The sequence below is a fragment of the Epargyreus clarus genome, unplaced genomic scaffold, assembly GCF_041222505.1.
Source record: "Epargyreus clarus isolate Ecla_fem2 unplaced genomic scaffold, WU_Ecla_fem_2.2 ptg000019l, whole genome shotgun sequence".
Classification (NCBI taxonomy): Eukaryota; Metazoa; Arthropoda; class Insecta; order Lepidoptera; family Hesperiidae; genus Epargyreus; species Epargyreus clarus.
Genome location: NW_027332227.1, coordinates 9,257,526 through 9,274,095, shown reverse-complemented (window position 1 = coordinate 9,274,095; position 16,570 = coordinate 9,257,526). Strand labels below are relative to the sequence as shown.

At 34.0% G+C, this 16,570-nt stretch overlaps 1 protein-coding gene across 1 annotated transcript in view; it reads right to left on the bottom strand.

The window, feature by feature from the left end:
• Positions 1-1,144: 1,144 nt before the first annotated feature.
• Positions 1,145-16,570, bottom strand: part of ace2 (acetylcholinesterase type 2) — a 29,922-nt gene continuing 14,496 nt past the window's right edge. The window contains exons 4-6 of the mRNA XM_073084024.1: positions 6,843-7,006; positions 5,071-5,228; positions 1,145-4,249 (exon numbers count right to left, since the gene is read on the bottom strand). Coding sequence (XP_072940125.1) covers positions 4,137-4,249; positions 5,071-5,228; positions 6,843-7,006 — 435 coding nt within the window. The 3' untranslated portion in view covers positions 1,145-4,136. The remainder of the gene's footprint in view (positions 4,250-5,070; positions 5,229-6,842; positions 7,007-16,570) is intronic.

Sequence of the window (16,570 nt, the reverse complement as noted above, 5' to 3'; positions counted from 1 at the left end):
GATGCTAAAAGTGGTATGTTTGCTAGGACCCTAAAGATTTTTTTAATAGCTTTAGCTCATATATTCAATTATTCGCATGTCTTATGCCAATAAATATTTGGTCAAGGTAATCGAGTTCCTACTGTATTGTGTTTAAACAATGGTAGCAGAGTCAAAGGTAGTTGAATTCATCGTTACAAAAAAAAAGTTTTATTCAACGTTTCTAAAAGTACTTGCGTTAGTATATTTTTTTAATGTTATAATTAATTATGACACAAAATAAATATGGACACTTTGGGTTATTGAAATTTGACACAAATGCCAATTGTGTCTTGTTAAGAATATGAAGTCGTTAGAAAAGGCGCTGAGATAAATTATAAGTTTAAGCTTCTTTTTATTTTTCAATTTCAGACCTTCGTACTGTACATAGAAGCTCATTATAATATTTTACTTAAGAAAATCGAATTATATATTTCAATTATACTGTTATCTTTGATTTTAAACGAAACAACTAGAGAACATAATTACAAGATGCATTAATAACATCATCAAAAAATATAAAAAAAAATCTCAAAATCTTAAAAATAAATATGCAAGATAATGTGTAACGCAATATATGACGTATCGTATCGTATGAGGCGCATATTTTGTTATATCATTCAATGTTCAATAAATAACAATCAAGTCATAAAATTTAATACGTCTTCTCACCAGCGAGGCCCTCAAAATTCTAATGATAAAAGCAATTTTGAAGAGGAAATTCATATGATTAATGATTATTCCATTAATATCTAGACAATAAGATAGTGCAACTAAGTAGGCAACACAATCTGATTTTAGTGTATCCTTAGAAGTAACGGAATCTAGTTTTGAGTAGACGTTACATTAATACATTTATTCTCCGTTCACATCAATTTACTTTACACCTTACTTTAAACTAATTAAAGCTATCCCATACAACTTCTGAAATGTGCTCAATTCATGAAAAAGCGTGCGTATTCTTTCAGTTAGGGCCTTTTTCTTGTCACGCGGGTTTCGTTTCCGTATATGGACCGCATGCGTGTTACTTGCGTCCTAACATTTTGATACTTTTCCTGTCATGCTTTCCAATGTGTTAATAACTAATGAGTGAGTAATAGGACACGCGTTCGGGGTTAGTTTGATACGCGTGACGGGAAAAGGCCCTTAATGGCCTTTATCTAGTTTCATCCGTTCCTAAACTCGCTGCTTATGCGACTTCTGCGTGCCTGTAATACCTACATGACTAGAAAAATATTTATAAAATGATTGGGATGATGTAAGTGATACGCAGAAGGACCAGATCCGCACGCTAGTACAAGCCTGCGTGATAAGAAAAACACCCATATTAGCTTTCACGAAGGATTGTGCATTCTACATACATACATAGATATGTCATCAGATGGTTTTGAAAATTGTTCCTACGCAGTGCTGGGAAATAAGCCCATCCTCCCGACTTCATAAAATTTCCATTCAAACATACTCTTTGAGAACTCTCTTCGAGACTTTTGACACAAGAAAACATTGAAAAGATTAACATATACTTATAACCATTTACAGAAATTGTTTTTATTGTAATAATTATTACATCTTTTGTGTATACATGTGTACTTGTTTTTATTTAACTGATATTTGCCATACCCATGCAGATATTTTTGATGATATTATTCTAAAATCAGATATAGGTACAATACACTGAGCGACAACAATCTGATCACCCATTTTTAATGATTGCTATATGTACAAGTGAACATAAATTTGATACGGTAATATTCAATTGTAATAAATTGCATACAATCTGATAATTATGCAATTTTTGACTCAATTTTAGGTACATTTTTAATTATATGAAGTTTATACTCAGCGTTTCAAACGTGTTCTCAGAAATAGCAAAACATAATCGTATTTAATATTATTGTATATTTTATTTCTTGGTTAATAATGTCACACCTCATTTTGAGTCAATTCAAAAACCAATACGACATAATATGTAAATCCGTTTTGATATGTATCGTTACAATGTGATGATAATTTTGTATAAATATAAAAAGATATCCCTTAAATATGTTCCCGCAACTTCAAACTCGACCGAGGATAGTAATTGACAATCGCATTATAAACATTAAAATCCACTACGCTAATGTTTTCATATTACAAATATTGTGTTAAAGTTTACTACTTTCATAAGACGATTTTCATTTAAAGCATTGATATGCTACAGTACTTAGAGTTGTGAAAGTAATTATCTAATTCAAAGAAAAAAAGCGCTAAAATAGCATCCTTACACTTTAAATATATTGTACGTACATACCGCACCTTTAGAATTACAATTAGTTAAGTGCGAAAATTGTCAAAATGTTATTATGTTATGTACAAAAAATACACTTTAAGTGTGGGTTGCATCGAAAGCCCGGTTAAAGTTTGCGTTAAAGTTAAAAGTAACTTTGACGGTAGCGATGGAATGTAAGAATACTGTGTTGCACCAATTGATTTGTCATTAACGTCATTTCTGTCACTGTCACCGCAATTTTTATTAGAAATTGACAGATAGGGATGTTGACAAATACTGTAACTTTGACCGATCAAAATGGAGCGGTTAAAGTTAAGTATTAGTTATGACGCAATTTCAATCTCAACTAAAATGGTGCAACTAATTATTTTCTTAACCATGGATTTGACGGTTGGTTAGGCTTCTGTAATTGTTAAAGTTACTTGATGAAACCCACCCTTAGTAGTATCATTACTATCAACATAGACTCTCGTAATAACCATATTACGAGATATTCACTAGATGGAACAGAGTTAGAATTGGATAGAGCGGCATTTAAAAGCATAAACACCTGATTCAGAGATATTTTCCTCAATTTACGTCATGTAATTCTAAAGATGTGACATGCTGTTAAGATATTTAAGTGCTAAAACGTTAAATACTTTCTGGTGAAGTGAATATGATATTAGGATCGAAGAACTTCAATCCATTCACTTACTACAATTTCACTAATATTTATTGTGTCAGATTTCAGACTATAAATAGAGGAATATTTTATAAATCTTTCTATTTAATAATGTATCTTAATATCTGTTACATACGTACATAGAAAATTCTATTCAGTGAAATATCGCGATCTATCATAAGAAGGGCTTATTTACAAAATATATACTATTATCTGTTAGAAGTCATAAGATTTGGAGTTCATAAGATTCTCAAGTGGTACGAATTAATAGCATCCTAAATATTATAGTAATAAATATATTGATAAAAATCCGTCTCGTGACAAACGATCGACATTTAAATATTTCCTTTATCAATATAAAATTCTAAAATTTCGCTACATTAAGATATGTATTATATGCTATTTAAGCAGAGGCACACATTGATATGTATAGTGATAATTCTGTGTCGTGATAAGCTTCGCTTCAACAATCAAAGCTAACATATGAACGAGTCTAAGATATCTTATACACAAAATCTAATTATAAATACTCGCCAATTGAAACACTTTTATACGTAATACATCAACTAAATTAGAACATCCAACGAATCAACTATTAAGAGGAACATTGTGAAAACTAAATTACTTAAGCTTCTACTTTCCATAGATCTAACATACAGTACTAGAAAATATTTTTTGTATAATTTCAAGAGTATAGATAATAATATTCATCCTTCATGCAGACATTAGCGAGTTATACGCTCCTATTATAATCATGCCATTATAACAAATGAAGTCGTTTATTTATGAATATTTCGAATAAACTCGATTTTACTTATAAATCTTTATAAGTATATTTTAGGTTATTAAAAGCTCAAAACAGATTCGTATGAACTCGCTGATGGTCTACATAAAGTAGACTTTATCAACACAGAACAGAAATAGGTTTTATTAAACATTCAGTTCCGTCAACTTTTCGAAACATTTAACAGTGTTAAATAATTTCCAATTCGTATAATCCGTTTTGCGTTCGAAATTTCCTTCATTCTTACCAAAAATACATTCATGATGATGATCATTATATCATAGAAAATATAAGAACGGTCTCTACTAGTGATATATTAATGTATAGATATGTTTTCATAGTCTCTAAGTTGCTCACTTTTGGAAAGTGTGTGTTCAGGACACACGGCTGTCTGAGATAGCTTAAAGGGCGGCGGTGGTGGCGAGTGTGGTCAGGAGAACAATTGGCAGGCTTGTTCCAGCCACGCTGCTGTAAGGCCCGGTCACCGCTCCATCACATGGCACATGCTCCAGCTCTGAAAATTAATAAAAACACGTGAATTTTATTGACTTAAAATTCGCTGACCAAAATTTGTAATCTATTCAATAACTACTAAACAAATCAAATCCGCTCTCAATAGCTAGTAAATAAAAAAGGTAAATATATGTAAAGTGTATGGCTGAAAAAGAAACACTATGAAAGATACTAAGGCAACATATGTTCTACGGGGAAGAAGTTGATAAAGAACGGTGTGATTTTTTTTATAATATTCGAGTAGCAGACGAGCATGCAGCCCACCTGGTGGTAAGTGGTTGCTGCCGCCCATGGACACATATAATCAATCCCAGATAGGATTACATATTCCTACCTGAGGTCGGCCACAGATGCGCCGCTACCCCTGAGGACTAAGCTAGAAAAGTATGTCTCCCTTAATACACCCTTCAAACCAGACCACAGCAGCACTTAACACTGCTGTTATGAGGCAGAAATAGGAGTGACGGTGATGCCGCCGGACTCGGACTACATAAGGTTCTACCACCTTAAAAAATGGTGGTGGTGGACGCTGGCTTACATTATGAAACCACCATCTTCGTCCTTAGGAATTGCAACATACCCCTTATGGACTCTCGGTAGAATCCCTGTCCTAAATGAAGTTGTTTACAAATGTCGATAGGCGGCTGTCATCACCATGTGGTAATGGCTATTTCAATGTTATGAAAAAGAATTGTCACACATCTGGTAGAGGCAGTTGCACTAACTACAAAAATAATCGAACACACACAAGGACAACGACATCTAATAACACGACAACATCTATAGGGTAGGGTGAAAGGGTTATGCCTTGAGAGTTCAGACCGTTGAGCTTATTCAGGAAGTCATTCCAAAAGGCGCAAGCAGAGGCCCTGGGTCCACGAGGCCCCGCCGGTCCGCTGGTACCATCAGCAGTGAATGTGTAGTAGTGGGGAGACGTCCTGGAGTACAAAGGCCATTTCTCGTCAGGCTTGTGGGGCTTTCTGTAAAAAAATTGTGCCATCTAAGAAAATACACACTTTAAGGTATATGATTAGGAGCACCTACAGCGTAGAACGGAGTTCTAATGAAGTGTCAAAATTTTAAATTTTCGTTTTAAGAAATAATAATAGAATAATATTACACTGTTCCAACATAAGGTCACACACAGGCACAAGGGCCCTTTAAAATACACACAAAGGCACAAAGGGAAAATTATCCATCTATAAGAATAAATCTTTAAAAACTTTTGATGTAAGGTGACACATAAAACGCGTGTACTAATTTTATTATAAACACTACTTGTAATCTTCAAAATGTGAATATGTAATGTTTAATTCATTCGCTATTTTCTATAATAAAAGGCGAAACGGTTCAAAGTAGAATAAACTTTCTGTGATTCACTGCGACAGTTTAATTACCATACCTATTTCTATTTTACAACAGCACTGGGTATATCATAAAACAAACTTATTTATAGAAAAGAATTTAACAGTCATCAGAGGTAACACGTGTGAAGTCAACCTATATACTGTTGGACTCGTAGTAGTAAAAATAAAATATTCAACTAAAAATAAGTGCAAGACAAAAAAATACACATGAAATGGAAAATATGATTAGTAATTCAAAGTAAAACGCTCCATTAGCATAAGTACAAAAAGGGATTTAGAAGTCAGCTTTTAATAAATCTTGGATGGAGTCTACTTAATGCACGCGCACAAAAAGAATATATAAATTATAAACAGCATCTTAAACCAAGAATAAAAACGTTTTCTTTAAATCCGCGACAAAAAAGGAACATTTGGTTGTCAAGATTTTGAGCAATACTATAATTTTAAGCAATTTTTGTAGTAAAATTGCTCTTTGTATTAAATGCGTTACACTTTATTACACTTTATTATAATATAATAAAGTGTATATTATACACGTGTAACTACATAATAATAATATTGCGTAATATGCAATAATAGGGCTGCATGAATTACGCTTAAAGCTGATTACGTTCACAATTTTCAACGAGTTTACGTAAACTCTTTATGAAATAACCGCGGTAATTCCAATTACAGCACAAAGCCAAGGTAAAGAGCTCTGCCAATATTTGAATGAACGACAGCTTCCGTTAATCATAAAGCAGGAAAGACCTAATTTTCTGACTCGCACGGTTTTTTATTCACAACTTCGTTTTTTTTGTTCGTTCTTGTTTGACTGTGGTTTACGGTATAGCACTATCCTGTACATCGGGTTGCTTTGACAGAGGTGTGTCAGAGTGGACATCATACCGGTCTGATGCGCAGACGGTTTCGGGTTCGTTTCCCGGCCAGGCAGATATCTGAATGTATTTGGATATCTGTTCCGGGTCTAGATGTTAGTGTATTTGTCTTCATGTGTGTCCATGATACCCAAAACACAGGGAATCCTGGTGTTGGACTGTGAGCGTAGAAAGCGTCTTTTTCTGCATATTAAGACCGCAGTCGATACGGTATTACGCCTAAAATCTTCCTAACAAGACTATGTAATTTTGCTAACGATCCTATATATCAAGGAACATACAAGAATAAAGCCAAATTCTGATGTCCCTGCTTGAACTCGTTAACATGAAGAACACAAGCGTTACTCACCCAGTTAGCGCGAATCTGGTAAATGACTGCATAATGTGGGCGGCTAAGTCACGTTCCCTTGTGTGATACTGCAGCGACATGTTCAAGGGATGCCCGAATACATATTCCATTTCGTCGCCATGTATCACGCCCATCCACTCACCCCACAGGCTGGTACTCGTGCGCTGTAAATAAAATAAAATTGCAAATAAGTTGCTTGCGTAAGCTTCGACCTAGATCTTTACTAGGAATGGGTCACGGCCTTAATAGGTCGTAAAGGTCAGATCGCAGCTGATTCCCTGATAACCAAATGCTGTCGTATCCATTCGGCAGTTTAAAACAATGGTTACAGGCCATTAAGTCGTTAAGGACATTAATTTAAATGATCTCGTAGATGCTAGGCTGGATAGGATAGGGTCCTTTTATGTACAGAGCAGAAATGGGAAGTAATGTCTATAAGAATTAATATAAATATTCTTGATGTAAGTAGAATATGAGTAACATTTAAATTAGTTTATGTTGAAACTTCATGGATTAAACATTGCTACAAATTTTATATACATTTAAATAAGTACTTAATATATATTTTTACCCCATTGTTTCGTTTATTAGCATAGTTCATTGTAGGTATTATATAATTCTTACCAAATACTATTATTGAAATTCCATTTTTGTTTATTTGATCATTTTCATTATATTATTTTTCTTATTCAATAGATGGAAAATAAGTAATTAATTGTGCACAGCAACTAGTGAATGAAAATAGGCCATCTCTACCGCTACATGAGAACGGAAAATGATCAGTAATTGTCGTTGCTTCAACGCAAACACAGGAAGCCATGTTTGTCGGGGCAATGTCTTCGCATCAATTTATTCTAAAAGTAAGAAAGATGAAATTTTTTCGCGGTTGCTGAGGGTAATGGTTTTTAGATCGAATGCTATAATTCAGTGGGTAGGTGTTTCAATGTTTGGCACGCCAGCAGCCCAAACGGCTGACGAATTCCTCTAAATTGTTTGAGTGACATATAGGCTCTCTTTTTAGTTAATTATTTTTAAGCTTCATATCATCCACTGAGTTATGTCTGCTATTTATGTTAAACAATTACAAGTAATTTGATTGAATGAAGTTTATATCAAACAGGTATCCAAAGTAGGAAAATTTTAAGCATATTATTGTTAACCCAAAATTTCAACTTAACTTTGTGTATGAATGAATGGTCCGTAATAATAACTTTAACATTTCGCCTACGTCTTGACATTTGGAAGTAATCGCGTTTCAAAGAGTAAGTAAACATGAAACGGAAACAATTGTTTAAAACACATTTTATTATTGTTGCGCGAACTTTGACGGATTTTGTTTAAGACAATAGGCGTCCCAGAGGAAATAATATAAGTTAACATTGTTAGTGCTTAATTCGAGCCTGAGAAACGTTTCCCTGGAGTTTACTAAGTTTTAGAAGCGGACATTAAATTTAAAAGGTAACGTTTTCTGCGCACGGTCCTCTTTAATAATGCAAGCAGCCGGGCCAACGGCATGCGTTGTCATGCATGATATAGTACATTATAGTATCAACCTGCTAGTTGAAAGGTCACGCATACATAATGTGAAACGCCAACCTTCTTTGACGTCTCCATGAAGTTTCTTAGTTACAGCAATTCATTAATATGCTCATAACTTAAGTTTGTAGTTAATTTTAGTTTGAAATGTCGTAGAACATTGAGCTAGCGCTACGACGTGGTTCTTATAATTTACTTTGAGTGCAATAAACGGCAAAAGATATGGTAGATATCTTTATCTTATTTAAATACTAATTGAGTTTTAAATATTAGCACATCTCACCACGTTCTGTCCCACGGCGGGGCACGGGTCACCTCTTGGTTGTAAGAAACGGATTAGGCCATAGGGTTGACCTGACACACCTTTGAGAACATTTTTTAGGATAGATCAGGCGTGCAAGTTTTCCCACGATTTTATCCTTCACTGTTGAAGCGAATGATAATAATTTTATAATACATACATAACTGTGTGTGGCTATAATTCGAACCTCGTCCTTGACTGAGAGGTCGAATTTGAAACCACTAGAGTAATACAATTTTACATAAAGATATCACAGTTTGTTACAATTAAGGCTGTAGCATTCGAAATAAAGAGAGAACGTGAACGTTTTGCCTGAGATTGTGAGGCATGTTTCTTTAATTAACGTCAATCATAAGTCGCTAGAGGCCGTGTTTTCAACTCGCGAAAAAAGGGAACTCACTTCCCTCTTTTTCGGGAAAATGTGTGAAGGTCCTACAAAATATAATAAAGATTTCGTATAGAAACGAGATAATGGAACATAGAGTCATAATAAATGCAATGAATCAAGTACGGCTCTTTTCATTTTGTCATTATACTTTTGTTTTGTTTTATTTATTCATTCTGATTAGATTTTAAATTTGTATTTTTTTTATTTATTTTAATTTGTAATTTTATTATATTTCACTAAACTGTACGGTACTTGTTTCATTTATATCTTATATATAAAATTCCCGTGTCACAATGTTAGTTACCGTACTCTTTCGAAACGGCTTTACCGATTTCACCAAATTTCACCAAATATGCATATTCAGTAGGTCTGAGAATCGGCTACAATCTATTTTTCATACCCCTAAGTGATAAGGGTTGTTCACACTTAACATTTTTTTATTTATATGGTAACACAATGTTTGCCGTATCAGCTAGTTTTTATTTAAAATTATTTTCACACACTACCGCATCAGACAAGTCTATAAATATAAATTGTGACTTAATATAAAATTAATATTAACTCAATAAATATTTAATAAAATTTGTTATAGAAGATCGTAGCTCGCTACTAATCTCCATTAAAATGAATTTTTATTTCATTTTTAAGCCTCGTTTCCTCGCATTAATTACACGTTGATTTCCTTTTCCCCGTCGATTGAAAGCTTTTAAAAAGTTTGAATAGCTTGTTGACACTTTTATTCGCTCCCGTGATTTGGATTTCAGTAAAAAGTAAAGTTAATTGACTTCTTTTTCGTTTAACACTCTGTTAGGCATAAAATAAGTATCATTATGCGTTAAGTAGGTAGGTAGTATTAATTTTTCGTAAAACGGAACCCTATTACTAAGACTTCGCTGTCTGTCCGTCTATCACAGGACTATATCTACGGAACCGTAATGGCGTATGGCGTTGGGGCAAATAATACTTAGGTATTATTAAAAAATTACGTATCATTCATCATCACCCCAACGCCATCTATTGTGGTGTCATATAACTAAGTATTGTTGAAAATAATAAAATGAATAAAAATAATTAAAAATAATGAACATTTGGTGGTACGGAAGCCTCCATGTGCGAGTTCGACTCGTACTTGGCGAATTATTAGTATATGGTATATAAAAGGCTACAAGTTTAAGTTTGTGTGCCATAAGCGAAGTAGAGCGAAGTAGTTTCAGAGTATTCATTCGATATTTAATCGTAATCGTAAAAGCTGGCAAAATGGTTTTTCTTAGCGACAACTCACTTTTGCTGACATGATAGTGAGGAATCCTCAATATGGTTGGCATGCTGACGGCTAACGTCACTATTGAATAGTTCATTTTATTTTAATTTGTTTCTTATTGATCTAAGATATTTTATGAAACATAGATCAGCGCCAAGTATTTAAATGACACTCATGATTTTTTCAATTTTACACATAATTGCTCTTTAACTTAACTTAACTTTATTTCTGAAATACAAAAAACCTTTTTACAAAAAATAAAAATACAAGTACAAAAAGTAAAAGTAGTTTTTACGTTTTTACAAAAATGACTGTTTTGGTATTTGTTTACGTATTTGCCCATATACTTCCAATCAGCGCCCCTAGCGGATTGTATCAGAACTGATTGGAAATATATGGGACATACGTAAACAAAACCGAAAAAAACGAAAACAGTCATTTTTGTAAAAACGCAAAAACTCACGCTAAGGGTACAGGTAGATAATCTTCTGCAGAAAACAATTAAAATTACATTCCATAAAGTGTGAACACGAAATTAGAGGGCAGACGAGGACCCAATAGACACGATTATCCATGTACGAACGAGGTAGTAATTAAGACCATTAGCCGTATTAGGAACCATCCGACGAGCCAAATAAAAGCGAGACATCTGACCCAATTTATAGCGTAATAATTTAATTAAATACGTTACACAATGAACATTTTGTCACGGTCAAGTTTGACCAATTAATTTTACAATAGCCCTATTAGCCAAAGCACTTGTTTACTTTTTAGAATAGTGTATTCATTATGAAAAGATATAATGAAAGTTCTCTTTAAAGATAAAACGAGTTAAAGAGTTTTTATTCGTCTATTATTGTCTCTGTTGCCCATTGTCATTGGTAGCGGTAATAATTAGATTCTTCATTATAGTAATTATATATAATTTATCTGTGTGTTCCGTGTATAGAATACTAATGATATCTTTGGGTGACAATTATTTTTGGATACCAGAGTTTCTAAATGTGGTGTACGCATTTTCATAGGGGTATACCAGTTAATTATACGCTGTTACTTGTTAGTTGTAAGTATACGAAACAAAACTTACGTGACAATGACTGCTTAAATCTGAATTCGAATAAGATTCAAATTTAACAAAATCCTCCTAGAATCCAAGAATCCAATATTTGCAAAATAGTATTAAATAGTTTAAAAATTTTAGGAGTTTATTCGCTCTTATTACAATAATTGATAACACATCTACAACTATCACAACTTTTGTTTTTTTTTAAAGTACGTTTCAAAATGGTACGTTGTTTATTTGAAAATCGAGAGTTACATAACCGGAGACATAAGTTTGGGAAACCCTGATTTAAACCCTTGAGATAAGACGTATGTGGAAAATTGTAAGTTACCAGCTTAAAAACAGGTGCCAAAAAGCCAACTTTAACAAATTTAAATGTCAGATGTGGCTGCAAAAGACAATTAGTGAATTTTGGCTGCCGACCAATTCCACAGTTTTAAGTGAGACACCACAATTTGCAGATTGTTAGCCTCTTTTACGAATTGTCTGAAGGTATATTTTGTGATTGAAATATAAAAGGAAATATTACAATTAATACATTCGCTTCACATATTTTGAAACATCACGTCTTTTGTGTACCTATTCTTACTGTAGTAAATTTAGAACTATTCAAATATGTTTATCAAAATATATTAGGTATAATAGACAGTTCCTTAGTAAACCTTAGTTAATAGTAATGATAAATGGATAAAGCGCAAAGACTTATTAACATGTATAAGAAACTTGATAGTTGTGATGTAGAGTAGCACCTAACCTTAATGTTACAAACGTACAATATTATCCTACAAGTATTTTTACTCCGCTTAAAATGAGCATACAAATATCAAGTGTCTATTTAACACGGTTCCAGAGATAAAGCCCTGTTATAGACGGACAGACGGACAGTGGAATCATAGTAATAGAGTTCCATTTTTGGACGAAAAAAACGGAAGATCATATATGGCCCTAAAAACGTCACCGTTACACGTGTTTACACATGCCTCCTGAAATATCCTCTGACCTTTGCCCTTACCTTTTCTTCATTAAAGTTAGTACTAACAAACGAAGAGAAGTGACACAGTGAAACCTAATATATATACTAATAGTAGATGTTATACATGAACATAATCCAAATTTATAAATGTTGTTGTAAATATTTGAACGGTCGTAGAACCAGTATTATTCGATCCTAACCTATCCTAACCTAACCTTACCTTTTCTTCATTAAAATTAGTACTAACAAACCGAAGAGAAGTGACACAGTGAAACCTAATATATATACTAATAGTAGATGTTATACATGAACATAATCCAAATTTATAAATGTTGTTGTAAATATTTGAACGGTCGTAGAACCAGTATTATTCGATCCTAACCTATCCTAACCTAACCTTACCTTTTCTTCATTAAAGTTAGTACTAACAAACCGAAGAGAAGTGACACAGTGAAACCTAATAGATATACTAATAGTAGATGTTATACATGAACATAATCCAAATTTATAAATGTTGTAAATATTTGAACGGTCGTAGAACCAGTATTATTCGATCAGGGAGAATCCACCCATACACCTATTTCTTACGTGAAACTGTTCTTGCATTTCGGGAATGTTGCTGGTTTTTTTTTTTTTATATAATATAAGAGTAGCAGACGAGCATGCAGTCCACCTGATGGTAAGTGGCTACTGCCGCCCATGGACATCTGTAATCAACTCCAGATAGGATTAGATATTCCTACCTGAGGTCGGCCACAGATGCGCCGCTACCCCTGAGGACTAAGCTGGAACGCCTCGGAAAAGTCTGTCTCCCTTACCACACCCTTCAAACCGGAACACAGCAGCGCCTACCACTGCTGTTATTAGGTAGAAATAGGTGTGGCGGTGGTGCCGCCGGAGTCGAACCACAAAGGGTTCTACCACCTTCATGGTTGACATATGAGGTGATTATGTTAGTCATCAGGTCGTCCGTTCCGCCGAACGCCGGCGTCATTCGGCTGTTCCTGTGATCGGCTTTGGGACTACTGTTTTATATGCAGTCGATCGCAGATATCCATTGGAGGTAGTGAACATTTATCATAAGGTTAACTACATGATCGTTTGCTTATAAAAAATAATCTATTTGCCTTATAAAAAAGTAGACCCAGAAAATTGCATTAAATAGAGCAAGAGGTCACCTTCAAAAAATATCCAGGTATATTCAACCTGTATAAATACTTTAATCGTAAATCCACTGCAATTAAAGTTTTGCTTATTGTGTCCACCCACAATGGACAAACTGGTCGCCAGAAATAGGCCGTTATTTCTCTAACCTCAACTTTGCTGGGGACTGACCCGTGCCTAATTTATTAAAACTTCTTACACTTTCCCAACGCCACTTGTATAAGTAGCGCTGATGAAAATAATACCTGCTGTGGTATATTGTGTAAAAATATATTTAATAAAGGAAAACTTCTTAGGCAATTCCGTCATAACTTAATATTAAAATGCGGATGTGAGTTTGTTTGTTACGCTTTTACGACTTAACTATATAACCATTTATCATGAAATTTTGTACACACGTTGTCACGGGTTCATACAAGGACATTACCCTGAAAAAAGTACCACTCCCGAAGCATAGATAAAAACCCCCGACCGCAAGTAAAGCCGCAGGTAAAAGCTAGTTATCGATACGTGGACGACGAGAGTAAAATTTTAAGGATGCGTCACAGTAGGTGACGTCACGCATCACGAAAGTGGAGCAAAATATAGCTAAAAACCTACAGACCTACATATACTAATAAGTATACGCCACTCTTCTCCATTCAATCTTTTGATTCACTAAGATAAATCTTCGGTCGATGAGTGGTCGGTTTCGTGTTTGGAGTTGGACGGCGTTGGCGTATTTAAAAATATATTTATTTTTAAATAAAAATTTTGCTTATTTAAAAATAAGCAAAATTTTTATTTAAAAATAAATGTACTCTGTAAATGCTCAAAAATAACATATTTGTTATATACTACACATTGCTGAAAATATTAACGCTTTCCAAAAAGTGTTATTTCTATGACGCGTTTTATATACATATTTTATCGTTATGTTATTTCGTTAAGTACCTAAAGTAAGATAAGAAGAGTAAAATGACATAACATACAGTTTCCAAAATGGTTAAATAGACACTATACTAATGCTTTTCCGAAATAACTTAACACCTCTCGACCTTTGCTTTGACCGATAATCTAGCACAACTGTTTGTGAATTTGGATCGCAAAATTATTTTGTACGATGTCTACGAATACTTTCTGCAATTTTAGACATTTAATTTTCAAGCTAATTATATATCTACACTTCTGTACTAATATTATAAAGAGGAAGACTTTGATTGTATGTTTGTTTGTAATGAATAGGCTCAAAAACTACTGGACCGATTTTAAAAATTCTTTCACCATTCGAAAGCTACATTATCCACGAGTAACATAGGCTATAATTTATATGAAATATATTTGATAAATAGATTTTGAGGCGGTACAAACCTTGCCGACTCAGCTAGTTTTAGAAATACAGTATCTTTTTGGTTTAATTTGATAGATATCGGTAGATAAAAATTTGGTTATAATGGTGACTTTTTACACCAATTTGGACACAATAACTATTATTTTTATCATACTTTGTTGCCTGAAAATAATCTCCACAATCTGAATATCTACGTACCTGTTTGGAAAATGTCGCGTGAGAGTGGGCTGTCACTTATAAATGCCACTGAATGGTTAAAAATTCCAAAAATATCAAAAACTGTGAAATGAATTTAGTACAACTATCTTTAGGCCGATAGACCGCAACCCGAAATAGCACATTGGCAATCTGCGACCTTTGCGGCCTTTAAACCTAGCTAAATTTATGACTAGGCGGCCCAATATATTTTCCTAGCAGAAAATCTAAGTACCTACATTAAAAAATACACCTATGCATATTTTTGCGGCATCCGAAAAAAACACATATATACACGAAATTCTGTAATTATAGCTGTCAAACAAAAAGTTATTAACGCTTAACGCTTTCGCTTTCTACACTCACAGCCCCACACTAGGATTCCCTGTATCGTGGGTGCCATGGACACACGCAGAGACAAATACACAACACCCAAACCTAAATTCATCATTTAGATTTCTGTCTGGCCGGAGATCGAACCCGGGACCCTCTGCGCGTCAGACCGACATGGTGACCGCTCCGCCACGCGGTTCGTCTATTAGTATTCTACTTGTATTTATCATCATTCTATAGATATTGACCTAACCTGTATTACTTCAATTATTGTTTCATCTAACTCGGCTAAATGACATGACTTCACTTGCGCTACTCATGACTCACAAAAAGCCGCCGCCGTGTTCATCACTCAGATCGTTATTTCCACGACAAATCGTTGACTCCGCCGCCCTTACAACCTCTTGATTTATTGCCTGCCATTTATCTCATTTTTTCATATTTAGGTCAATGGTTGCCAATACTTCTTTGCCTAATAATTTGTCCGCAAGTTTACCGAGCACTTTTTGAGTTGTAAAGAAAAACAAGTTTTCTTAAAACATTTTTCGTGATTTTTTAAATGTCAGCCAATAATTTGACAAGCAAGAGCCCTGAATAGTTTCAAAGTGAATCTATTCTTGGTATTCGCGTTTGTTTTTTGCTCTATGCAATTTTTATTGTACAATAGTAAAGTTCTCGATAAAACAATATCGTCAACGAGGTATCGGCTTTATAAAAAGTGCCTATTGTATATAAGAGGCTTGAGAGATCGATCGCCGGCGAGTAGTCGTTGGAAATGCTAAGACTCTTCCCGAGTTGAAGAACTTTTCTATAATCAGATTAAATAATCAGTTTCTTGGATATCATTAGGACAGCCAAGTACTTTGTATAATAAAGCTATTATTTTTGACAAATATAAATTACACGACCGTTGACGATTACAGTATAACCTAACAATAATAATAGATAATCATGAAACTAATTCAAGACTCAAGTATGATATGAATAAATGAAAAGTGATATAACCCCTAGAGGCTCGACTACGTCGACAATTCATAATTCTAGCTAAGAACAGTAATCTTGAGCACTATTGTATGTTAGTTCAAATGGCGTATTAAGTCGGAGACATACAAGGCGTTATACCTTAGTCGTCAGGAGGAGCAAGCTACAGCCAATACGCCATACAGATCATTTACTTGGGGATA